Source organism: Colletes gigas, unplaced genomic scaffold (genome assembly GCF_013123115.1).
Source record: "Colletes gigas isolate AHSC1104 unplaced genomic scaffold, ASM1312311v1 Colletes_gigas_Sc00018, whole genome shotgun sequence".
Lineage (NCBI taxonomy): Eukaryota > Metazoa > Arthropoda > Insecta > Hymenoptera > Colletidae > Colletes > Colletes gigas.
Window position 1 is genome coordinate 1843755 of NW_025106647.1, and position 26107 is coordinate 1869861.

Consider the following 26107-nt stretch of genomic DNA (forward strand, 5'->3'; position numbering starts at 1 on the left):
TATTACAGGTATAATATATTTCGCAGTGGTTTCTAATATTACTCGGTTACAGCAACTAAAGTTCTACGATAAGACTAAACGAGGAATGACGTGACGTGAACTGATCGTATTCGAATTCGTACTGAATCTGAGTCCCTATGTTTTGACTCCTATATATACAATATATTCTATATTCTGGTAAATCGATGGGGAAGGGCGAGCCCTTAGCGACGGAGGTGATGGAAGATGATCTTTGCACGAAATTGTACTTTGAGCGACTTAGTCAGCGCAGCACGCTGACTAAGATGTTTTTGCGGAATTCGGCTATTTGACGGCAGGGTATTGTGACTCTGGATAGATACAGATAGTAAACAGAGGACTGGTCTTCCAACAGTGAAAGTGATAAAAATAGAAATGAAAAATGTTCCTCGATCGAAACAAAATATTTTACAAGAATAACATTGAGCTAAGTACTTTAGTATACACTTATACAAATTAATGTGAATATTTAACAATATAATAAATTATAAAGAGATCTCAAATCGTACAAAAGAAGATGAAAAATATATTTTTATAGATTTAATCGCCTCTAAGCACGTCTTGAATTATAAAGAGATTTGAAATCGCGCGAAAGAAGGCAAAAAGTATATTTTTATAGATTTAATCGCCTTCAAGCAAGCTTATTGGATCCGCTCCTGCAATCGTTAACAAGCAAACACGCGTTTCATTGCTATCCGTAATCAGTTGCAGCCAGGGACTCAGTGGAGAGCGGTCTACTTGTAAGGTTCTTCAGTTTGTTACTCACTAATTCATAGACATGTTTTACAAATACTTCACAAACTAATAATTCTTTATTTCCAAATCTCATATTTCAACCGATATGTATCCAATGCAATTTCAACTCTATAACTTCGATTTGAAATGATTCGAATATGATTCTATGCTAAGAAACTCTTAACATTTTTTCAAATTTTGCAGATCTTAACTATCTTTGACACTAGATCACTATTTGTATCAAAGAAATTAAAATGATAGATACTCGAAGAAATGTACAATGGAATGGAAATAAATGTTTATTATTTCTGTTCTAGAAAATTACAGTTTAAAAAATCCAGTCTAGTAAATTTTTTGCAATTTTTATTAAAAATTATGAATCATTTTGACTGCTTTGGTAGTTCATTGTGCATTTCGAAACAGAGTAGTAAATAGGAAGTGCATCGTGACAACTCGCTTAATCGCATAAATAGATTCAGTATGACAGAAGAAGCTCTAAAACTTATATAAGAGGAAATAAAAGACAGCTTGTCTGATAATATCGTGTCTTGCAATAAGATAACTGCTTGTCATTAGATTATAGTAATACTAACCGATACTTTGGCTATAACATCACTTTAAAACCAGTTGTCCTCTTTGGAATTACATAACGATAAAATGATCTATTACAGTAAAGAATGTATCATGAACGTAACTACTGCTGTTTCCAGTCTACTGTTTCTACGTTTGAACGAAAATGAAGGTGCTCGACAATATAATTCACGGCCCGCCAGGAGCAAAAGTGCCAAATATTTCCATACAAGAATATATACTCAGCAATCTTCGTGCCAAGCTTGATCACATTCTGCAAGTAAGTTTAAAATTGCATTTACGTAATTTTATGCGAATAACTACATTTTCGAAAATATTATCCAGAATTAGTCTCGTAACATGATGACATCATAGTTTGCAAAGCATTTGCAAAAGAATGTTTCTAATAATAGCTGCATGTTTCGATTACAGTAATTAAGCTTTAATTATTATGCTTCTTTATCGAAATACGAAGGCTATTAATTCTATAAATATTTATTGTACCGTGTATGGTCGGGAAGTAATTGTTATTGAGATATTATTAATGTATTCTAAGATGTTAGACACTATTATACAAATGTATGCAAAAGTTAAAAACGTACATGAGGAAGGAGATTAGGTTATTTTTGTGGAAAAAGCAGACTACAGTATTGTCTCTATAGAAGCGACGCTCTCGGGGCTCAACGCTCGGCTATATCGTGGACGAGAAACGATTCTTGATACTTTGTTGACGCCTACTGGAGGCGGCGAGTATAGAAAAGAACAGCGAGCATATGACAAAGAGGGACTGAGCGGCCGAGCATCGCCGAATTTGCTATCGCTTCCTTCGCTTCGGGTCGGCTGTAACGAAACACAGGCGATGTTTATGCGAGCCTATACGAAATCGGTGTTCTAATTCTGACTTCTACCTCTCTTGGTAGAGGTCGCAGAATGAAATACTGATTCTGTATAGGCTCGCGTAAACATCGCCTGTGTTTCGATACAGCCGACGTGGAGTCACTTGAGCGATGCATGCCTTTGATTTCTTATTGCGTTAGTAAATAGGACCTAAATTGTATATCGTATTTGGTGTCATTTTAATCAGAAAAGTGTCACGAATATGTTGATGAAGTTTGAAAAAAGGAAGAACAAAAATAAAGATGAATTTCGTTGTTGATTTAATATTGTATATGTACTAGTTAAATCGTGTCATAACTTCAGTACATATATGTATGTATCGATCGTTTACTGCAATAGTGATATAACCCGAAAAGATATACATAACTTGCGAATTTAAACTGTTTAACCAACTTATTTTACTCTGAGTTGTCTCACGATTTCGGCAAATAAATGATAGGCCAATTAAATTACAATTCCTTTTTTCAGATGAGGATACACTTTAAAGAAAGGTCAAATGTATATTATAATTTATGAAAAACAATAATAAAAATTATGTTGTACTTGATCTTAGTTAAATCAGAAAACTGTCACAGACATGTTAAAAGTTTCAAAACAAGAAAACGAAAAATAAAAAATTTGTATTATTGCACTAGTGTTGCCTTAGTAATTTGAGCCCGTATCGTATGACAATGTTCGACGACCGACTGTCAAACGCGCCGCTATCTTGGGGAACCGCCCATAGGAAGGCATACTCGCCGATACAGCGAGTGCTTAGTTCTAACGGTACGCAGTGGGGATAAGTAGAGGGGATATGATATTTGCCTATATCGTGGACGAGTTCCGAGCTTATATAGAGAAAATACTGTATAACGCGTTTGTCAAATCTCTCGTATTCTATTTCAAATTGTTTCTGGTTTACTATTTGGTAATTTGTCTAAATCAATGCTTACAATAACATCTGGACTATTATTTAATATTTCACTTAAGGGCAATTAAATAATTTAATAAAGGCAATTTTCAAGAATTTTTTGGGTGAAACTATGAAACTTTCTCTGATAAATGTTTAATGTTTTCGAAAGTACATTTCTTGAACTACTTCTTGTAAAGATTTCGTATGAAAATACAGTATTTTCTCTATATAAGCTCAGAACTCGTCCACGATATAGACAAATATCGTATCCCCTCTACTTATCCCCACTGCGTACCGTTAGAACCCAGCACTCGCTGAACCGGCGAGTGTGCCTTCCTATGGGCGGTTCCCCAGGATAGCGGCCCGTTTGACGGTCGGTCGTCGAGCATTGTCAAATTTTTTATTTTTCCTTTTCTTGTTTTAAAACTTTTAACATGTCTGTGACAGTTTTCTGATTTAACTAAGATCAAGTACAACATAATTTTTATTATTGTTTTTCATAAATTATAATATACATTTGTCCTTTCTTTAAAGTGTATCCTCGTCTGAAAAAAGAAATAGTAATTTAATTGACCTATCATTTATTTGCAGAAATCGTGAGAGAACTCAGAGTAAAATAAGTTGGTTAAACAGTTCAAATTCGCAAGTTTGTATCTTTTTGAGTCATATCACTATTGCAGTAAATGAGCGATACATACATATATGTACTGAAGTTATGACACGATTTAACTAGTACATATACAATATTAAATCAACAACGAAATTTATCTTTATTTTTGTTCTTCCTTTTTTCGAACTTCATCAACATATTCGTGACACTTTTCTGATTAAAATGACACCAAATACGATATACAATTTAGGTCCTATTTACTAACGCAATAAGAAATCAAAGGCATGCATCGCTCAAGTGACTCCACGTCGGCTGTATCGAAACACAGGCGATGTTTACGCGAGCCTATACAGAATCAGTATTTCATTCTGCGACCTCTACCAAGAGAGGTAGAGGTCAGAATTAGAACACCGATTTCGTATAGGCTCGCATAAACATCGCCTGTGTTTCGTTACAGCCGACCCGAAGCGAAGGAAGCGATAGCAAATTCGGCGATGCTCGGCCGCTCAGTCCCTCTTTGTCATATGCTCGCTGTTCTTTTCTATACTCGCCGCCTCCAGTAGGCGTCAACAAAGTATCAAGAATCGTTTCTCGTCCACGATATAGCCGAGCGTTGAGCCCCGAGAGCGTCGCTTCTATAGAGACAATACTGTATTAATTATTATAGCCATAATAGGAACCAGCGTGAAAGGCCTTCAAAAATTTATTAGAAACGGGCCGGTGTGTAATTGTTAGAATAGGTGCAAGTTGTGCGGAAGGTTTTATACAAAACCTTCTCACTCTCACCCTTTAACGATGAGTCCGAATTACGAGGGAGTGGGAATATAGGGGAAAGTGAATGGTACACGTATAAATTTCTTTCGTCTAATCAATTTTATACTAGGCCGTTTATTTAAAATTGAAAATTTAAACAAAGAAAAACCAAAATTAAATAAAACAAAATAAAGAAATTTATTTAAGAAAATTTAATTTAAAATCGCCAGGAAAAACCGAGCCCGGTGTCGAGCTCGTAAAAAACCGTGAGGTACGAAATTCAACTTGGCTAAATTCTTTCGAATCCGCAACAGTTTTGCTATCGTTCCGTGTCGGTTCAGTGGTGCAACGATACAATTAGACGAATCTAACTGATCGTATATAGCGATCGCGGTGTTAGACAGAGTCGACTTTGGAGGTCCGAACTCGTCGAGAACCAGAAAGCGAGTGATCGAAGAGACAGACATTCTTAACCGCGGCCACGAGAGGGAAAATCGTCGTCTCGCGGCGATGTCTAGTTTTCGTTGTCTATCTCTTATTATCGTTGTATCCTCTCTTTATTTCGGCGTAGTAACACCTGTTCTCTTGGAACCGTTACTGGGCCGATCGCGTGACTCTTATCGAAGGTTTTGGAGTTTTTCTACACAGTATTGCTCCCGAAACATATTACGCCGCAGAGAAGGTTCTGGAACGTCGCGTAAACTGAGGATAACACCGTATAAGAAATGTCCCCTTTTTTTCTATCGATCACGCGAGAATTTAACCGACGTTTCTGATTAACGAATTAACGCGTTATTTAAACAGTAATTTTTCATTGCAAGTTGTGAAACACGAAATCATGCAATTTTTTTGAACTTGTTACGAGCGCGAGCGCGAGATCCTGGATTCGGTCGAGGGACAGTACTCGACCGGTGGTTTTGGGTATGGTTTGGAAAAGAAAGGAGGTCCGGACGAACCAGGGGCTCTATACCCTGGGAGCCGTAGGTGGAGGTTACGTGGACGAACCAGGGACTCTATACCCTGGGAGCCTCGGGGTTAGATTTATAGGAAAAATGTAAGGTTTCACGGACGAACCAGGGGCTCTATACCCTGGGAGCCGCTAGTAGGAGTGGATGAACCAGGGGCTTTATACCCTGGGAGCCACGTAGGGTTTTAGGATGTTTTTAGGATCTTGCTCTCTGTCGTGATGGTACACCTCGAGCGGTAAAGGTGTACCGGGTTCGTGAGATACCCCTAGCCTTACGGTTAATATGGTTCAGGGTTGAATTGAGTGAATAACACACGTAAGGAATACTACTTGAATATATATTTTTGACGATGCTCAAGTCCAGCTATGGATTTACAAAAAGTTGTACAATTGCTAAATTGCCTCGAAGGCGAAAGATCTGTTATCGGCTTTTACGCGGCGCGTTCGCGGGAGCTACTACTCGATTAATGGACACTCACTGATAAACCGCTAAGGTAGATAGTAATACATAGTTGCTTGAAGAGGATTATAGCCCGATCTTGCCCTGAGTGTCACAATACCGTCGTACCGAGAGTTTTTAGGAAAACTGAGCTCCCGAGTAAGAAACCGCGGCCCTTATATAGTTGAGAAATGCTCAGTACTAAGGCGGGGCATTACCATAAAAGGTAATGAAAATTGGGCCGGTTGCTCGCATACGGCATGAGTCAACCCCGTTCAAAGGGTTGCACACTAGATGCTCGAGCCAACGCCCAAGTCACCAAACGTTTCAGCCCCATGCATGAATGATATGTAACAAACTATAAGACAGTAGCTTCAGTTGCACGTAAAGATTTTTAAAAATATTTATTATTAAATGGTGGAACTTCAAAAAAATTTCAAAATACTGTGACAAAATCAATATTTCTTTTAACACCGCGCCGAAACTAATTATTTGATCGAAAATTCCGTAAGTGCAACTGAAAAGAATAGTACTAGGAATCACCGTACAAAATTTTAAGTAAATCGAATGAAAATTGACTGAATTATTAAGCCGCCCAGTTTGAAAAATGTGGTTTCGAGAAAAACGCGTTTAAAGTTTTGTACCTAATTATCTGTGAAACAACGTTGGAGTTTTTAAACTTTCTAAAGGACATCCACTTCAGAACCCTAAAACCTATTCTCTGTAGAAAGATCATCGTTATCTCCTTCATTTATATTTCCTTTTTTCTTCAACCGAACGTCCTGCATCGCTGTTTTGTGTTTTCGCTGAGTAGCGAAAGGGCGAAGCGTGTCCTGTTTGTGTCGATATGCGTCTGCCTATGGACCAATTTTAGTATGGAGGACTTTTGTTATTTGTAATAATCTTGAATAGCCATCGTTAAATTGGATTGCGGCTAAATAAGTTGCCAGTTGGGCCACTTTAGTCGTGTACATTTCATTCACACCTCTTATCGCTCTAGACTAAATACTCTTTGATTCACATAGTTATCTCAATCAAAACACTTCCCATTCATTGAAAACTTTACCACAACAGAATAATACAAGAGTTTCAAATGAATGTCGCGAAGTAAAGAGCAGTTAGTTTCAAGCGTTACGCATATTACATGTTCTACGTCTACTAAATCTTCTGTTACTTTGTCATTTTTGCGAATTTTACTAATCATCGTCATTCTTAAAATCCACAAGCATTGAAAAAAGATTTAAACAAAATTTCGATTTTTTGAATCCATCACAGTGGTTTCCTCCCTTAAGTGATTATATAAATTAATTGATTTTCATTTTAGTAATGACTCAGAGACCATTAATTTTAGATCATGTACGGTACGAACTATTATAAAATATATAAAATTTTATAATATTATTTCAGAATGATGCAACTGGATGAGAAAGTGACTGTCGACATTAACACATTTGAAATATAATTTTAGGTTGATATTGAGACTGGTAAATCCTTCACAAGCAAGGATGTTCTCGTAGGAAGCGTAGCACTTGCAAGTGCTTTAAAGAACTATGGAATCGAGAAACAAGACAGAATTTCTATTTCAAGCGAGAATCTTCCAAATTTCTTAATCGCGACATGTGCAATTTATAATGTTGGAGCTGTATTTGCACCCTTGAATCCAGGGTACACGGAACGTGAGTAGAAATCTAGAAAATTACTTTTCATATACGTAAAATTTATTTACTCATCGTTTAAGGATATAGTAATAAAAAGCACCTGTGAAGCAAAAATGCAAAATAATTTTTAAATTTCTTTCATTCTTTCCAAACAATATTCAATTAACGTTTATTTAAAATGAAAGTTTGACATATTCAAAATTCAGTGAAATAATAAAAATTTTTAATTTTAAATTTAAATTAATATTAAAGCCATAAAACAATAAAGATGAAGTCTGTTTATGAAAATATTTGTAGACTTCACACCTACATATTAATCAATATCTATGTCTTCTATTTTATTCATTTGTTGTGCATTAACAAAGGCTTTTCATTACTCCGTAGGGGAGTACAGACATATGTTGGAAATCACTCAACCACGAGTAATGTTTGTGTCTCGAAAAACGGAAGTGCTTCTCTCAAAAATTGCGCCGACCCTAAGTTGGACAATGAAATTAATACATTTGGAAGATAGCGCGTTAACTGAGAATATTCCAACGCTGAAAAATCTTGTGGAGAACTATAAAAGTACCGTGGATCCATATAAATTCGTACCGGCGCAAATCGGTGACAGTAGCAAGGAAATGGCGGCAATTCTCGCCTCTAGCGGAACAACCGGCTTGCCAAAAGGTGTTACATTATCTCATCGAAATTTATTAACTTTCTTTTCCAATTCAAGGTAAATAAAACTATGTAGTTCTATTATTCAAAAATTTATCTTCACTATTTAATTTCCCACCTAAATTAAAAAGTTTCTCGTCAGAAAAAATGAACCCTCAGTAATCTATAAAATACAATTTTAATTCTATGTTTATGGAGTAGGAGTTTGGTACAATGGTAACGTAAGAAAGTCTCCTACCAGATCGATCGAAGTTCGATTCCCGGGTGAAACTGTACATTTTCCTCCCCTTCGATGCAGATAAATCTTAAATAGTAAAATTCACACATGAAAATGTTAATTAACTTTGAAATCAAATATCTAATTGAATGTTTAAGGTCACATGCACCTTCTTAGGTTATGAGTGACCACGATTGCTTTGGAACTGTAAGGTACTTATGTAGGTTCATAATTATCTTCAAGGCTTACAGTTTGTGATAGATTCCGATATCTTTCAGGAAGGCTAGGATTTTCCTGCATGAGTCTGTCTTTTGTAGCATGCTTGTTACGCTTGATATATTATATCGCATCCTTTTGGCACAATATTTGGGGCATTGGACTAGGATGTGTTCGATGGAGATTTGTTCGTTGCATACTTCACACACCATTGGGTTCGATTTGGTGATTAGGAAGGAATGAGTTATTCTGGTGTGGCCTATTCTTAATCTGGTTAGAATCACTTGATCTCTTCGGTTCATGTAAACTGCCGGGCTAATGTCATATACATTGTCGCGAATTTTGTGTAGTGCAGTAGGTCTTGAGGTTATCCAATCTTGGTTCCATCGTTCCTTTGCAGCTTTGGTGAGATATTTTTGGAGATCTTGACAGGGAACAGGTATAGAACATGTTTCAGATGTGGAGGTGCTCGCTTCTTTTGCCGCTGAATCTGCCGCTTCGTTTCCTTTAATACCTACATGTGATGGGATCCAGGAGAATAGGAGGTTTTTCCCAGAGCTGTTAAGAGCAACATTTTTTTCGATAATATTTTGTATTATTGTATTGTCGGTTTCCAGATTTTGTAAAGCGGATATAGTACTTAGGGAGTCGGTTAATATAATAAATTTATTGTATGCTGATTTCTCAACATACAGCAGGGCCTGGAGGATAGCATAAGCCTCGCTCGAGAAGATTGAGTAGGAATCCGGTAACTTGAAAAGGAGTTTGTCTTCTGGGGTGCATACTGCGCATCCTGTCCCTTCTTTTGACTTCGACCTATCCGTAAATAGTTGTTTGTGGTTTGGGTAATCATTAGTTAGTTCAAGAAACAGGGATTGTATGATGTTTCGATCTGTATTTTTGGTGACTTGTAAGAATTTGTCTATTACACAAGGTGGTTGTATTGTCCATGGAGCAATCGCTAATTGTTTTCTGACGAGAACTGGGGAAATTTCAGTTTGCATGTCTTGCAAGTATTTTTTAAGTCGGAAGTTCAGTGGTTTCGGATGCGTAGGTTTTATGCGGAGGCTGAGTGATTGTTCATCTGACGTTATTAGGCCATGTATAGGGTTTGATGGCGTGGAAAGTTTGGCAACCACGTAGGTTAGACTTAATTGTTTTCTTCTGACTTCAAGTGGTTGTACATTGGCTTCGGCTAGTAATGCGACGACTGGGCTAGTCCTGAATGCTCCGGATGCAATTCTGACTCCCGCATTATGGATAGGTGACATTATTTTAAGAAGGTGCGGTTTTGCCGAGTCATAGACAATTGAGCCGTAGTCGATTTTAGAGAGAATTAGAGCTTTGTATGTTTTGATCAGAATATGGAATTCAGCTCCCCAGCTTTTTGATGCTATGGTTTTTATGATATTTAATTTCCGAGTACATTCGGTTTTTAGGTTCTTAAGGAATGGAATCCATGTGTGTTTTTTATCGAAAACCAGTCCAAGAATTTTGGAGGTGTCTGTTGTTTTTAATTGGTGTCGCCCGAGATACAATTGGAGTTGGTAATTTTTATCCTTCCTACTACTTGAGAAAATAGTTACCATAGTTTTGTTCTTGGAGAATTTAAAGCCAGTTAGTGATCCAAAGTTTTGTAGTCTGTCCAGATTGTCTTGCAAAATTTGTTGGCTAGTTTTGATATCTTTCCCGGTGATATAAATTGTACAGTCATCCGCAAATAAAACATGCTTGACTGGTTTGGTGAAAATATTTGTAATTTCATTTATTGCTACTAGAAATAATGTTACACTTATTACTGAGCCTTGTGGTACTCCGTTTTCGATTATGGTTTTATTCGAGAGGTGACCGTTTACTCGGACATAAATTGATCTGTTTCTGATAAAGTTGCTAATGAATTGAAGCATATTTCCCTTGACGTTTAGTTTCTGTAATTTTTGTAGAATCCGGTGTCTCCATACCATATCATATGCTTTTTCGATATCTAGGCAAACTGTGATTAGGTGCTGTTTTTTAAGGAAAGCCTCGCATATGTTTGAGTCCAACATGGCGAGACTGTCGATTGTTGATCGATACTGCCTAAAACCGTTTTGGTTTCCCGCCAGTAGGTTGTTCTTCTCTAAGTACCATCGCAGCCTTTTATTTAAAATTTTTTCTAATAGTTTGCATAGGCAGCACGTTAGAGCAATGGGTCTGTAGCTGTCAGCGTGGGATTTATTTTTGCCTGGTTTCAATATGGGAACAACTATTGCTTCATGCCAACTATCAGGGAACACGTTATTAAGCCATATGCAGTTAAAAAGTTGTAAGAGATATTCCACTCCTGACCTTGGCATTTGTTGTAAAAAGATATTTGGTATATTATCGGGTCCTGGACTGGAATTTTTTAGTGTTTTAATCGCCGATTGGAGTTCAACCAATACTATTTTGGTATTCAAATTGTTGTTATCTGCACTGGCGTCATGCCACAGAGATTTTTCAGCCTGAATTTTAGCGTTGAGGAAGTTTGGATCGAAATTTATATTGCTAGAGTTCATAGCAAATGTGGTTGCTAATATGTTGGCTATTTCTTTGGAATCAGTTGTGATGGAACCGGTTGGTGCATTAATGGAAGTGATTTCAGAGTAGGATTTTTGACCGTTTATTTTCTTTAACTTACTCCACATTTCTTCACTTGTTGTTCTGCTATTTAGCGAAGATATGTAATCCATCCACGAATTTCTTTTGGCTTGTTTCAGGGTTTTCCTTGCTATTGCTCTTCTAAATTTGAATTCACTAAGATTTGCGTCAGTCTTATGCTTCTTGTAAACGTTGAAGGCATGTTTTTTGTTTCTTATTACGTTATCACATTCTTGGTTCCACCAGGAAAGACTTTTGTTACATTTGTTATTGGAAGTTTTGGGTACGGAATGTGAGGCTGCGTTAATAATTAGCTTTTCGAATTCTTCCAGTAGCTCGTTGATTCGTTTGCAGTTGTCATTGTTAGGAAATTCCAATAATGGAGCGTTCTGTTCTATTGTTTTACGGTAGTTTGACCAATCCGCTTTTTTAAATTTCCATCTGGGAGTGATTATGAGGTTGTTTGTATTTCTTCCTATTAACTCGATAAATAGAGGAAAATGATCGCTGTTATACAAATCCTGAGAAGCTGTAAATTCTATGGTGTCATAGAGGGAAGGACTGCAGAAGGCCAGATCGATTGAGCTGTAGGAGCCGTTTGTTAGGTTAAAATGGGTTGGTTCGGTGGAGTTTAGTAGTACGAGGTCGGATTTGGTTATCACATTTTCTATAATTTTGCCTCTGGTATTTGTGTATGTTGACCCCCATAGCAGGTTGTGGCTATTCAGATCTCCTAACAGAATAAAAAGTTTAGGGAGTTGTTGCATAAGGGTGATTAGTTCCGCTTCCTGCAGTTGATAGTTGTTCGGGATGTACACATTGCAGATAGATATTTTCTTTCCAAGTAGCGTAACTGAGGCTGCAACTGCTTCCAGATTGGATTTGAGTAATATTTCGGAGTAGTATATGTTTTCTTTTATATATATTGCGACTCCACCGCTTGCAACTAAAGCCTCCGGTCTATTTTTAAATGTAACATTATAACCTTTGATACTGATGCATTTATTTTCTTTAAAATTTGTTTCTTGTAAACATAGTATATTTGGATGGTGATCGTGGATTAGTTTTTGAAGGAATTCGAATCGTGTATTTAGACTGTTTACGTTCCACTGTAAAATTTTGTTTAACATGGGTTGCTCTCAGGAAGTGTAGATATTTAATTTGGAGGTGGGTTAAATGTGGGGGGTAAAGTCTGTGGCTCAATCATAGTCTCATCTTCGGATGAAGGAATTGGGGAATCTGTTGACATGTTGAATTGTGGAGGTTTCAGTAGTTTTCTAGTGATCCTAGTAAAACGGTTTTTAATACTCCTGTCTTTTAGGTGAGGGTATAGTTCATGCATAAAGGATGCTAGGGTGTTGGTATCCTCTACAAATTCTGTGGCTGTCTCCTTGGTACCAGTGTATCCTTGTGCTTTTTCTATGAAGTTTTTAAGCTGATTGTAGTTTAACAATTTACCTGGTTCATCCAGCATATGTTTTATGGGATCTAGCATAGCATCTAGATTTTTGATCGTGGGGTCTGAATTGATAGTTTTTTTCTTTGGCGGTTTACGAACTGGCTCCTTCATCATATCGTTGGTGGTGCTGCTAGAAGTGTCAGTCATTTCCTCACGGGTACGTTTTAATGACGAAGGAGTTTGGTCTGTTTCCATGTTTTGTACTATTTCCAAATTTTGTGTTATTTCTATGTTTTGTGGTATTTCCATGTTTTCCATTGTTCTGTTTTGCGTTTCCCTTGTTGGTTCATGGGAGACGTTTGGGTTCCTTTCGATGTGTCGTTGCACATTGGGCGGTCTTCGTTATTTTTACAATTTTTGGCGACATGTCCTTCTTGCTTACATATGAAGCATTTTACTGCTTCGGTAGAAGGGTACACCCAGTATGTTGTTTGATCGTGTTCTATTTTCATAGATTCTGGTACCTTGTGTACGTCTTCTGGGCGTATGTACACCTGCCGACGGAAGCTAAGTATGTGTGCGTAGCCTTCTTCTGTTATGCCAGCTCTTAGGAAGGAAACGGCCGATTCTCTTTTGATTTCCAGCTCGTCGAAACATTCTTCTATTGTTGCATGTGGAATCGTTGGGTAAACATTTGAAAGTATGATGCGTTGGTATTTGTTGATGAGCGGTCTCAGATAGAGATCTGTGTTGTCGATTTTAATATGATTGTATTTACCTGTGATGTTATCCGCGGTTTCTTTGGTAGCGAGGAATACACAAATTCTGCCATTAGAAATTCTAGATATAAATCGAATGTTGCTTGGGCTGGTTAGTTTTCCCAAGGCTTGGACGTAATCCCTTATCTGTATTCCCTCTTTGGCTTCAATTACGATTGCTTGTTCTTTCTTCGGGAAACTGTCACTTTGGAGGACGTTGGTGTAGCTTCGACGTTGCTGTACATTGGAGGTGTTCTTTGCAGAGAACATTTCGGTGAAAAGGTTGCACCGAGATGCTTATGAGAGAATGACCACAGGAGCTTGCACGCTCCCGTGTACGGATGATACTGATTTGCACTTAATGCACTGCTAAACGAACGAGAAACTTCACTTGAAATACTCGCGATGGCACTCGCATTCACGATACGCACGGAATTTATAACACGTCCAAACGCTTCGGCTGTCACCATGCGACCATCTCAAATATCTTTATTTATAGCATAAGAAACAGAAAATAGTATCCGTGTATAGAACTATTACGAAAGCTAGAATAAAATGTTTGTACACTCCCGACTATATTGATCTATGCTCTATATCGGAACTCCATCCTTTTCCATTATCAATTTCAGTGGCCCAAAGTACGTGGACATTCAACGAGGCGACAGAATAATGATGTTTCTTCCAATGTTTCATGGCTATGCATTTGGTGTAACACTTATTGCAACAGGTGTTGGTGCAACCACGTACGTCCTGCGATCTTTCAATGTGGAGACGCTTCTTGAAGCAATTGAAAAGTACAAAATCACGTATTTGCCATTGGTGCCTCCAGTATTAGTACTTCTTGCGAAGCATCCGACAGTCACGAATTACGACTTCAGTAGCGTGAGATACTTAATGTGCGGTGCAGCACCATTTCCTAAAGACGTAAGTTTTCCTTTAACGTTTGTTAAGATAAGTTCCCCTAGTGGTCGACACATTAAATAAATAAAAAATTATAAGAGAAGATAATTTTGACACACAAATCACATGTCAATAATACAAATAATTAAAATAATAAAAGAAAACAGGCAACATTATTATGATTTTAAACTGAAAACATTATTTTTTAGTATATTATTCTTAAACATTTTCTTTTTAAAATTCTTTTGCAGTTTTCTGATGATTATAAATCAAAAAATTGTACATCTAAATTGGTATATACAGGGTGTTCGAACACCTCTGGGAAAAATTTTAATGGCAGCTCGTAGAGGCCAAAATAAGACGAAAATCAACAATGCTAATTAGTTGATTGAGGCTTCGTTAAAAAGTTATTAACGTTTTTAGGCATGAAATTTCGGAAGTATTTCTATTCACCAAAAATGATTATAATTGACCCTCCTAACCGAAAATAATTTTTTCAGAATGATTTGGAATATTTTTTTTTCGCTGAAAAATTTCAGCACCTAACCCAGTCGATTTTTCTTAAAAATTCGTTTTTCATTTTTAATAAATTTGTTTGACGCTGTGGGGAAATGTTGTCTAATCCTTTTTTGTAGGAACCCATGAGCATTACTTCAGAAAAAAATTTCATTGAAATATATTCACTATTGTAGGAGTATATTTTCTTCGCCAAAATACGCGTTGTTTACATTTTGAAACATTAAAATCCTCCAATCCGTTCAGAAGTTATGATGTTTTAAATATACGCATGAAATTTCAAGGCAACATTTTTAACCACACATTATATTTTCGGAAAAGAATTTTTTTCTGGAAAGTGTGTAGGATTTCGGGGGTATGTGTATTCACCAAAAATGTTTGTAATTGACCTCCGCAATCGAATATAATTTTTCCAAAATGATTTGAAATTTTTTAATTTTGTCGAAAAATTTGTTCACCTACTCGAATTTTTTTCTCGAAAATGTGTAGGATTTCGAGGGTATATCTATTAGGGGTATATCGAGGGTATAAAAATAATTTTTTCAGAATAATTTGAAATTTTTTAATTTAATGTTTTAATAACTTTTTAACGAAGCCTCAATCAAGAAATTGATATTCTTGATTTTCGTCTTAATTTGGCCTCTAGAATCTCCTACTCAAAGTTTTCACGGGAGTATACTGTCTGGGAAAAGGAGACCAAATTTTGCCCCAAGCGAGGGCAAATCTTCTGAATAAAGACACTTTTGTGATAACTATTTCAATAAATTTAAATAACACATTGGCATTTAAAGGAGTACTTACAAGGTACTCAGAAATAGTAACGCAATTCACGTTCTTTTCAGCTACTGTATTTAGTAAGTTACAATAGTGTTACATACTTTAAGTTGCAACAAAAAATGAAATGATTAAAAGGATTCACCTTGTATAAATATATTTGGTCAGAGTATTTTCATCGTCTGATTGCAATATCAATTTTGGATTACAAAATTAACCTATCTTTTATAGAATTGAGAGAATTGATTATTTTTGTTTCAAAATGTAAACGGTAATAAACAAATAAATTATATACACTAAGCTATTTGGAAGAACCTAGTTATGCAAATAAATAACATATAAATGTCCATAATTACTTTTTAGGTTGCAGATGAGGTAAAGAGGCGAACAAAAATAAAATGCATCCATAATGGTTATGGAATGACAGAATTGTCCGTAATATCACATATATCGGATATAGAATGTAACGATGAAAACGTCGGTTTACTAGTGCCCGGATTCCTTTGCAAAGTAGTGAATCCAGAAACAAATGAAACGCTTCCCACGGGCGATGTTGGCGAAGTTTGCTTAAAAGGCGATCAAGTAATGTTGGGGTATTTCAAGAACCCTAAGGTCACCGCAGAAACTATCGACGATGAAAAATGGCTGCACACTGGCGATTTAGGATATTTTAAACAAGATGGACTTCTGTACATTACGGGGCGACTGAAGGAGATCATTAAATACAAAGCCTATCAAGTTTCACCGTCTGAGATTGAGACTGTGATACAATCACATCCAGGCGTTAAAGATGCAGCAGTTGTGGGCAAACCTGATAAAATGAGCGGAGAAGTACCGATGGCTTTAGTTGTGAAACAACCAGGTTCCAACGTGACAGCCAAAGAAATCATAGATTTCACAAATAGTAAGTTTTTGCTTTCTTTGTTTTTCTAGTAAGGCGATATTACTGGCTTTTAATAATCAGTGAATCCGTTTATGAATATGCTGTCAACTACTGTAAAATTCCTAAAATCGATGAATCTGTAATTATTTTCATATGAAAAAAACTCTAAAATAAGTGTCACAATGAAATATCTCCAGTATGGTTATTTTTACCCAAGTTTGGGGGATCGAACTTGAGACCTTCAGGATTGAAAGACCAGCGTCTAAGCTACAGAGCCAAGAAGGATTCTGAATAATTATAGTACTAAATTAATATAATAATATATAGGTTGTATTAAATAGATATGACAGGATACATTTTGTATAAATGTACATATTATTACGTTACATATTTGTCTATATCCGATGAAAAAAGTTTGTGTTTAAAATTCTCCATTATTTGTTCAATTTCTTACAGTAGATCAGAAGCTGCAAATAATATAGATCATTGTGAATAATTTAATAGAATAATACATTTTATTTTTCATAAATTTTTCACATATAAAAACACGTAATGAATTATAAATAAAATGTCTTTACTTGCTAGAATATTTACAAAAGTTTTGTTTGCTATAGGTATTTATATAAATGTGAAATATTTACAGGAAATTTATCACCCCAAAAATGGCTGAGGGGTGGCGTTATATTCGTCGAAGCTATACCCAAAAATCCATCAGGAAAAATTCTGCGACGAGAACTAATTAAATTAATAGCTAAATTATAAAATAATAATTTATTTCTAATTGTTTCATATTTTCCTCTTGATGAAATATTGTAAAATACAACATAGTATATACGAGCAATAAGCATGTATTTTAGAAGTTTTGTTAATAAATGCTAGTTACAGTAAATAAAAATTGCAAATGTGTATTTTTATCATTAATTGTTATGTAATATACTCAAATATTTGGTCATATATACCATTCAAAAATATATTGCATATTACTAAAATCAACGATTTAGCGCTAGTCTCTTCAAGTATCAGATTTTATCCGATATTTAAAAAAACTATTTTTAAATATCGGTGGTACCAACGAAGAACTTTTTTATCGTAGCTAACACCGATTACCAGATCTCACCACGTGAAAGTTGCTGCGACTGGAGACCCAAGGTTTATTTATTTATGTTGAAACTGAAAACTAAACGCTTTAAAACTGAAACTCCAACGGTGATGTACCTAGCTAAAGAGATGGTCAAAATGAAATAGTAAAAAAGTGAATACAACAAGAATTTTAGCAATAACGTAAAAATAGAAAGAAGTGGGAAGAGGATTTTAGACAGTTTTACCGTTGGTCAGTGGTCAGTATTGGCCAGTAGTGGTTAGCAGTAGTCTAGCGTGGTCAACTGTGGTCAGTATTAACTTGCGTGCCCGACAAAGGTGAGCAATGGTTAATAGTGGTCAACAATGGTCAAAATGCAATTTTTTAAATTCATTTTTACTTGCAGTAATACATGTCTTTCTTAATCATCAACAATTTACAGGGTTGATGTTAACATGTATTAATGTAGTATTAATACACAATGTCTCGAACTTGAAACGACTTCAATTCTATCAGAAAATAATAAAATTAAACTAAATGAACAATACAAATAAAATATAGATTTTAATTTGTGCTCGATCCCACTGCTTCAGAAAATTTTAATTTACAAACGACGAACATAAGTAGAGTAATAGTGTTACAATTAATGTAAGGTTAGTGAGACGAGAAATCAAATATGCATTTCTAATATTGAAATCACGTTGGAAATGATGTGCCAATGAAATTGCTTTACCGAGATTCACGAGACACCTTATATAGACGTATTACACGGGGAGTGATGTACATATGTATATGGGCAGGTATTCTCACAGTGGATTCGGTGGCGTGAATTTAAATTTTTCCAATACCGGATACCGCTAATTCCGTTGATCCGGTAAAGCTGCTAGAAATTCCTATCGCACTTTCTCGTTAACGAAGATAACCCGATCGTTCTGACTGCTACGTTAAGAGAACAGGAAATTATCGGTCTATTCATTGATGATAACCGTCATAGTGCATTCAATTTTTAGTTTCAGTAGATACGAGAATTTTCATTTCAAACGTAGTAAGCAGTAACAACAGGAATGATATAGAATCAATATTGTCGATAATACCTTATAATTTGTAATCTATTACCTAACGTCTGCGATTTCTGTAAATAGTAGAAGTATTATGTTCCATATTAACGCAAGTTAATACTGCAATTACAAGGTCCACTTTATCTTTAAACAGACACTACTTATTGTATTTATAGAGAAAAGAGAATAGTTGATATAATCTAGTTTTATATGTATGTACGTAGAATGGAAATAAAAGAACCTCTTTAGTTCCAATATAATAAATTTTTTAATACAATATATCTTCAAAATATTTCAACACATTATATGTATACTAGTTAAAATAATCACCAAATAAGAAAAACAACATATTTATAGCTTATATCTGCAGCAATTTGAATTTATAGATTTAAACTTAAAGATAACCAACCTTTTGTAATACATGTTCCTTGTTATAAAATAACTAAATGATGTATCGTTTTATAATTTAGATAATATTTTTAATAGTTCTCGTTTTTTTACAAAAAACTTTTGTAAATATTGTGGCGCTGAGTCGCTGCGGTGTGGATCTCGGGAAATTCGTAGGAGGACAGAAAAGGAAAAGAGGGGGCACGCTTCATCCGGGCCTGCCAGTGGACTCATCGGTAAGGCTTTCTAGAAGGCCCTGCCTTAGACGACTGGAATATTGGGAAGTTGTTCGAGGAGTGTATACATAGCAACCGAAGGGTCGGTCGAGCGCTTGTGGCTCTCACACGCTCTGTGACCCTCTGGTGGCGAGCATGGGAGGCGACGCCACAATATTCTAGCAAGTGAAGACATTTTATTTATAATCCATTACGTGTTTTTATATGTGAAAAACTTATGAAAAATAAAATGTATTATTCTATTAAATTATTCACAAAGGTGATTTAGTGATTACCGAAAGCATACTACTTACTAGAAGTAGTAAATAATATATCAAATAGCTACTATCTTTACTAAAGGACCAAAGAAAACTACTATTTGTGTAATCTATGATTTCTTCGCGCGTCACGTTGCTATTCGGTTGTTTGTACACGATTGTAGTATGGCTTCAATTTCGGACGGTCAAACTTGGAAACCTTTATATTTAATCAGTTCCTTCAATCGCCCAGTAATGTACAATAATCCATCTTTGTTGTAATATCCCATATCGCTAGTATGGAGCCACTTTTCCTCGTCGATGGTTTCTGCAGTAGCTTCAGGGTTCTTCAAATATCCCAACATTACTTGATCGCCTTTTAATCATATTTCACCAATTTCACCAGCGCAAAGTGCTTCGTTAGTGTCTGGATTCACTAGTTTGCAAAGCATTCCGGGCAACAAACGACCAATGTTTTCGTTGTCGTGCGTAGGATCAGAGAAGTATGTCGCAAACGTCATTTCTGTCATTCCATAAGCATTTTGGAAGTGCTTTATTTTCGTTCGTCTCTTTGTCTCGCTCGCTATCTGACAATCATTTACGTTCTCTCAAAACTATTAGCAACTACATTTTCAATCAATTGAAAGATGAAATGCTGGTAACCTTCAATTGTAATTTTACATACAGGATTCAGCTGCAATTGAAAACATAGAATTCAGTGGCAATTGATGTCAACTGCAATTAATCTTAAATTGTAATTTAAAACACAAGATAAAGTATTAATCTTGAATTCCAACTAAGAATTGCAATTTACAATGTATTGCTTGCCTTGAAATAGCAAGTAACAATTGAAGAATTAAAACTCTGTCTAGAGTTTTCTAGAGAACTGAACACATCAATTCGAGTTACACTTCAATAATAATTTTAAGCAAGATACTTTTTAAGTAAATAAGTAGATATAAATATAAATAAATTCAATATGATCAAACTTAAAGGCAAATTACTCACGAATTGATAAATTGTTTACAACTTTACAAATTGTTTAATTTAGTTGTTGATTTATAATTTTGGTAGAATGAGCTTTTTTGTGCAAAGAAAAACATTACAAATTTTAAAAGAAATAGGAATTGTGAACCTTGTGTAACCACACTGATTCAATGATTCAATATAAGTCTTGCATAGGTATTTCACTATACATATACTATACATATATTTCATGCAGTACAAATGCACTACAGAAATTGTAGTCGCTAATATCTTAGAAGGGAGCATGAGGCATAAAATAAAATAAATAAAAACATTATATTATATACATTGTTTATTATTTAGAAAGAACAAAAATTGTAGAAAATGTTGCTAATTTTTCATTTGAATCGTTGTTTATAAAAGAATGCCCCATACCGAGTGATAAATTACACAATAAGTATTTACATGGAGCCCAGAATTAATGTGACCTTGATTGTAGCCAAAGGCTGTTTTAAAAGTAATAAAAAAGATCATGCGTATTTTTAGACATTTTTAGGACCGTTAAATATTTTAGAAAATTTTAATTTACCAGAATTCGTATTTTATTTTAAAAAATGATGTTATTTTAAAATTATACTGATACTTTTAAATATTCTCGTACTGAAAACATTTGACTACAAGAAAGCTTAAGCAGCGATTGTATTCGTAATTCATTAAATTTTAATTGATGCTTGCTTATGAAAGAATTATTTACCTTGAATTAAAAATGAAAGTCATTATGTTTCGATGAGACAACGAACAAGGTTTTGGTATGGCAGTCGTTCCGCTAGAATTGAAAATTACTGCCATTTCCATCGTGCTATCGCCGATTGGTTCTGGTTCAAAATAAGGATCTACGGTATTTTTATATTTTTCCAAAAGATCTATGAACGTTGGCATATTGTTAGCCAGGGCGTTATCCTCCAATCCTATTAATTTCATCTTCCAACTTAGAGTCGATCTTTGATAGAAGTATCTCGGTTTTTCGAGACACAAACATTACTCGTGGTTGAGTGATTTCTAACAAACGTTTGTACTCTCCTATGTTCAAAATATCATATCAGAGATGTTCATAAAATGTATCGACAGTAATAAAAATATTTACATATCAATGCGTATATACATATATAGTCTAACATTATTTATGTATATATGTGTATATTTCATTATATATTTAATGTATTTGCTGCTTTGAGCGAACAAATAAATTCTAAATGCATACGAAGAATGATTTTCTAACTTTCTACCTACTTTCTGTGTATGCTGGATTCATAAGAGTATACACAGCTCCAACGATAAATATTCCACATATCAAGATCAAGAAATTTGTATGATTCTCGCTTGCAACGGAAATTCTGTCCCCTTTGACGATTCCGTAATTCTTTAAAGCACTGGCAAACGTTACGCTTGCTTTAAGAATATCCTTGCTTCTGAAGGATTTATCACTCTTAGTAGCCACCTACAGCATCGAAATTTTTAGTTTTAATTTAGCAAGACATTAATCCTTAACCCTCCGAAGTACTGGAGTTCAAAACCTGTGCCTGAGTCATTTCTGAGTGATTCAAGCCGACGTTTTGCTAATCCAGATATATTTTCTTTCGAAATTCTAGCTCATGCATGCATGTGTACAAAACAGTATCAACCCATCGGTCGAGACAGTAAACACAAAGCATATACGCACATAATTATCTCAGTAGCAAAAGCGAGATTTGGTACTATGTGTGTGGCAAAAGAAAAGTGACGAGTCAGAAGTGACTCCGACATGGTACTCGGAGAATTAATAAGTGCTGAATATGAAATACGATTTCTTTTCCTTGCAATACGTAACCAACAACTGGATGAAATACGTTATTGAATCAGTGATTACATTTAAAGAAAGGGACAATATTGTATTTACTGTTGACTAAACTATTTAGCTACATTTTAGTTACTGTTCAATTTTTAAAAAATACAGAATATCATAAAACTACTTTAATTTTCTTTTTAAACATGTTAACTATCTATTCTTCATTGAGTTATGTAATACTGTATAATATTGCTGAAAATTTCATTATTTACATAAAATTAGTAATTTCAAACTTACCTGTAGAATATGATCGAGATTAGCGCGAAGATTATCCAGTATATATTGTTGTATTGATATATTTGGCACTTTCACTCCTAGTGGAGCATGGATTATTTTGTTTGGCACTCTCATCCTGGTTCAAAAGTAGAAATCTTTACTTGGAAACAACACTCATGATATTGACGGTGTTATAATGAAGAAAGACGTGGATATTTCCATTTTATCAATAGTTATTTATACATATGAAAGAAGCAATACCTTTTTGCAGAATTATAGACAATACAAGACTACGTTTATATTGCTGCAATATATCGTTTAGTAATTGCGAACGAGGAACGTTTAAAAAGTTTTATCGCATAAAATTAAATTTTATATTTCCTTCCTTTGTTGAGACCTTTAAAATAGCCAAAAAAGAAATATTTCTGAAATACGACTGGAATTACGTGTAAATATATTTTAATAGTTTTTATCATATCCTATATTTTGATGAAACTTCTGTACAAAGCAATTAATATAACACCATTCAACGACTAAAATACTAAAATAACAACCAAAACACGAATAAAGTAATATTGCAATAGAACATTTTAGAATGCTCACAAGAGTAATATTCGTTGAAGTAGTTTTTATTGAGCCGATAAAATAATTTCACGTCGATTTGCATCTTTATGAAATTTTAAAGGTCCCACAACGAAAAATGAAATAAAACAGTACCGGGAATGGAATTTTTAATTTTCAAAGCTTTTCATCTTTTTACATTTTCCGATGTGTAAAGTTATGCAACATAGTTGTAGATGTACAGTCTCGCGCGAACTATTAATTCATCGGGGAATTAGAAAGGATGGCCGACATAACTCCATGATGGTCGGTGAAATTCCATCGGTAGAAGGTTTCGTGAAAAATGAAATTATCCGGAAACCATGCTAGCTGGCAACTGGAAAGGGAGTTAAGCGGCCTTTGTCCGGCAAATAATTGATGCACGTCAATTAGATTTGTCAGGGTGATCGTCGTAATGAAATTAACAGGAACACCAGTCATAGGCACGTACATATATAGTGATAGATATGTATACGCTCACAGAACTGTTTCATGTACAAGGTGCATCGTAAATCAATTGTCACTGAGTTTCGATTCGTCTGACAAGAAAAATTTATTGCAAAACTTTAAAAACGATTATTTTTTTAAATTCGTTAATTCGCTGGGCGTCTGTTTTTCTGAAATTCAATTCAAAACTAAATTAAATTCAAAATTAATGTTGAAAATATAGTTTCTTTTATTTAGAAATAAATAATGTATATTTTATTCCTTCACGATCACACTAATTTATGAGTAACAAACTCCTCAAATGGAATTAAAGAGTCTTTGCTATATATTTGTTATTTACATCTGAGGTTAATCAAAATTTGCTATTAAATTTTGGCCGAATTTTTACAAAAAAATATGAATCCTAAAACAAACAATAAGAAAAGAATATTAAAAAATGTATTGCATGTGTATTACAAGAAAAGTCGTGAAACAGCGGTGAAATAACGGTTCTATGTGAGAAATTTAAAAAACTTTCACCGATCGTGATAGTTTAACGTTAAAATAGTGTAGATTGCATCGATTGAATTGGATAGTACCGATCGATTCGTCGGACGAAGAGCAACGATAACCGAAAACTTGTTCGCCTCGTAGGGCGCGCTAGCTAGAGCCCCGTAGCTGCAACCGGAAGAGCACAAAACGGGCAGAAACGATGCAGTTGGTCGCAATGACGGTAGAACAGTGAGACACTGGCATAACGCGCATAATAACGTGCGCTCGAGGCCTTCGCAAAATGAGATACGACGGTAGGCAACGAGGCAGAGCAAGGAGGTGGCAGAGTACTATAGTTGGAAGCGAAACAGAGTCAGCCAGATAGACGGGAACAGATAGACGCGACGGTATGGAGGGGGACTGCCTATCACTCGGGAAGATCCAATACAATGCGAACTATTGTACCTACATTCGCTATCCACTCCAATTCCTAGGATGGAGATATGCAGCTAGCTCGATCCTGCACTTTCTGTGCATCGTGCATACACGCGCTGTAACGTTGCACACGCAGCTACGCGTGTGTATGCGCGCGAGACCCTAAAGGAAGTACAACTTCAAACAGAAACGGAGAAAGGGATTTGATATTGTGTGTTAACGAGCGAGTTGTTGCTATTCTCTGTAACTTTCGTCTGGCGAATAACGAAGATCAGAATGGTACATTCCATACAGGAACTGAAAATTTGTGGTCAATTATTTGTAAATTTGGTTTTGTTCTATTCTATTTTACCCATCGCACGAATCAGAATTAAAAAGAAGCATTACTGGTACAATATTATTTTTATTTTGCAAATCACAGGAATTAGAATTAAAAAGATATATTACTGTCACAATATTATTTTTATTTTCCAACCCACGGGAATTACAATTAAAAAGATATATTACTGCTACTGTATTATTTTTATTTTGCAAACCACAGCAATTAGAATAAAAGGAAACATTACTGTCACAATATTATTCTCATTTTGCTTGCCAAATAAACAAAATTAAAACGAAACATTACTGCCACAATATTATTTTTATTTTGCTCACTTAGGAATCAGAATAAAAAATAATACGGCTTATTTCATTTGGAATTTGGCATAAAAATATATTACATATAACTATAAAGCAATTTCATTTCATTTCCTATTTTGTATTGCTACATGCTACATACAGGGTGTTTGACCACTCCTGGGATAAATTGTAATGGGAGATCCTAAAGGCCAAAATAAGACGAAAATCAAGAATACCAATTTGTTGATGGAGGCTTCGTTAAAAAGTTATTAACAATTAAATTCAAATATTTCAAATCATTCTGGAAAGATTATTTTCGGTTGCGTGAGTCAATTACAATCATTTTTGATGAATACACGTACTTCCGAAATCCTGCGCACTTTCAAGAAAAAAATTCAGTACGTTCGGAACTTTAAACGTTAATAACTTTTTAACCAAGCCTCCATCAACAAATTGGTATTCTTGATTTTCGTCTTATTTTGGCCTCTAGAATCACCCATTAAAATTTTCCCCAATGGTGGCCGAACACCCTGTATAGTGCATTGTCTTTTGGCGAATGCTGCCAATAGTAGTTGAATTATGTGTGTATAGAAACTTGTTGTAAACTGCTAGAGAAGTTATTAACATAAGAGTTGCAAGATATTGTAGGAAGATCAAATCAACACGGTAAATTCTTTATGGACGTCTTCTAGTGCTTTATTTTTGTCTGAAATTTGTGACTCAAGCAACGATTTTATTTCGTCGTGATGGGATTTTTTTAATGATCGTCTTGGCCTCGAGTCGTGCGTACAATGTTTATATTTTCTCTATCAAGCAGAATAAAATAGTAATAAACAGTAAATAGTAAATTATTACTATTCTATTTACATGCGTTAATTAATTAGAATATTATGTAAAGTAAAAATAATATACATATACGTAAAAAAAATACTACTAATAAAACTTGATACTTGAAACTTTAAATATTAATATCTCGAAATTGAAAATGTTAAT

At 35.0% G+C, this 26107-nt stretch overlaps 1 protein-coding gene across 2 annotated transcripts; it reads left to right on the forward strand.

Annotated features, from left to right (window-relative positions):
• Nucleotides 1-623: 623 nt before the first annotated feature.
• LOC122400430 (4-coumarate--CoA ligase 1-like) lies at nucleotides 624-17315 on the forward strand. Of its 2 annotated transcripts, none has more exons than XM_043401898.1 (7): nucleotides 624-758; nucleotides 1464-1603; nucleotides 7350-7557; nucleotides 7924-8257; nucleotides 14038-14332; nucleotides 15962-16502; nucleotides 17125-17315. In XM_043401898.1, exons 2-7 carry the CDS (start codon nucleotides 1490-1492, stop codon nucleotides 17241-17243), a joined length of 1611 nt encoding a protein of 536 aa, XP_043257833.1. In that variant the 5' UTR covers nucleotides 624-758; nucleotides 1464-1489; the 3' UTR covers nucleotides 17244-17315. The 2 variants fall into 2 exon arrangements, with proteins under 2 accessions (XP_043257833.1, XP_043257832.1); XM_043401897.1 differs by having other exon boundaries at nucleotides 707-758; nucleotides 1425-1603.
• Nucleotides 17316-26107: the final 8792 nt, after the last annotated feature.

Bases quoted from the DNA above. Each gene is read 5' to 3' on its own strand.
- LOC122400430 (XM_043401898.1), top strand. From the start codon at position 1,490: ATGAAGGTGCTCGACAATATAATTCACGGCCCGCCAGGAGCAAAAGTG. The intron at 14,333-15,961 runs GTAAGTTTTCCT...ATTACTTTTTAG, and splicing joins CAGCACCATTTCCTAAAGAC to GTTGCAGATGAGGTAAAGAG. The intron at 16,503-17,124 runs GTAAGTTTTTGC...AAATATTTACAG, and splicing joins AATCATAGATTTCACAAATA to GAAATTTATCACCCCAAAAA.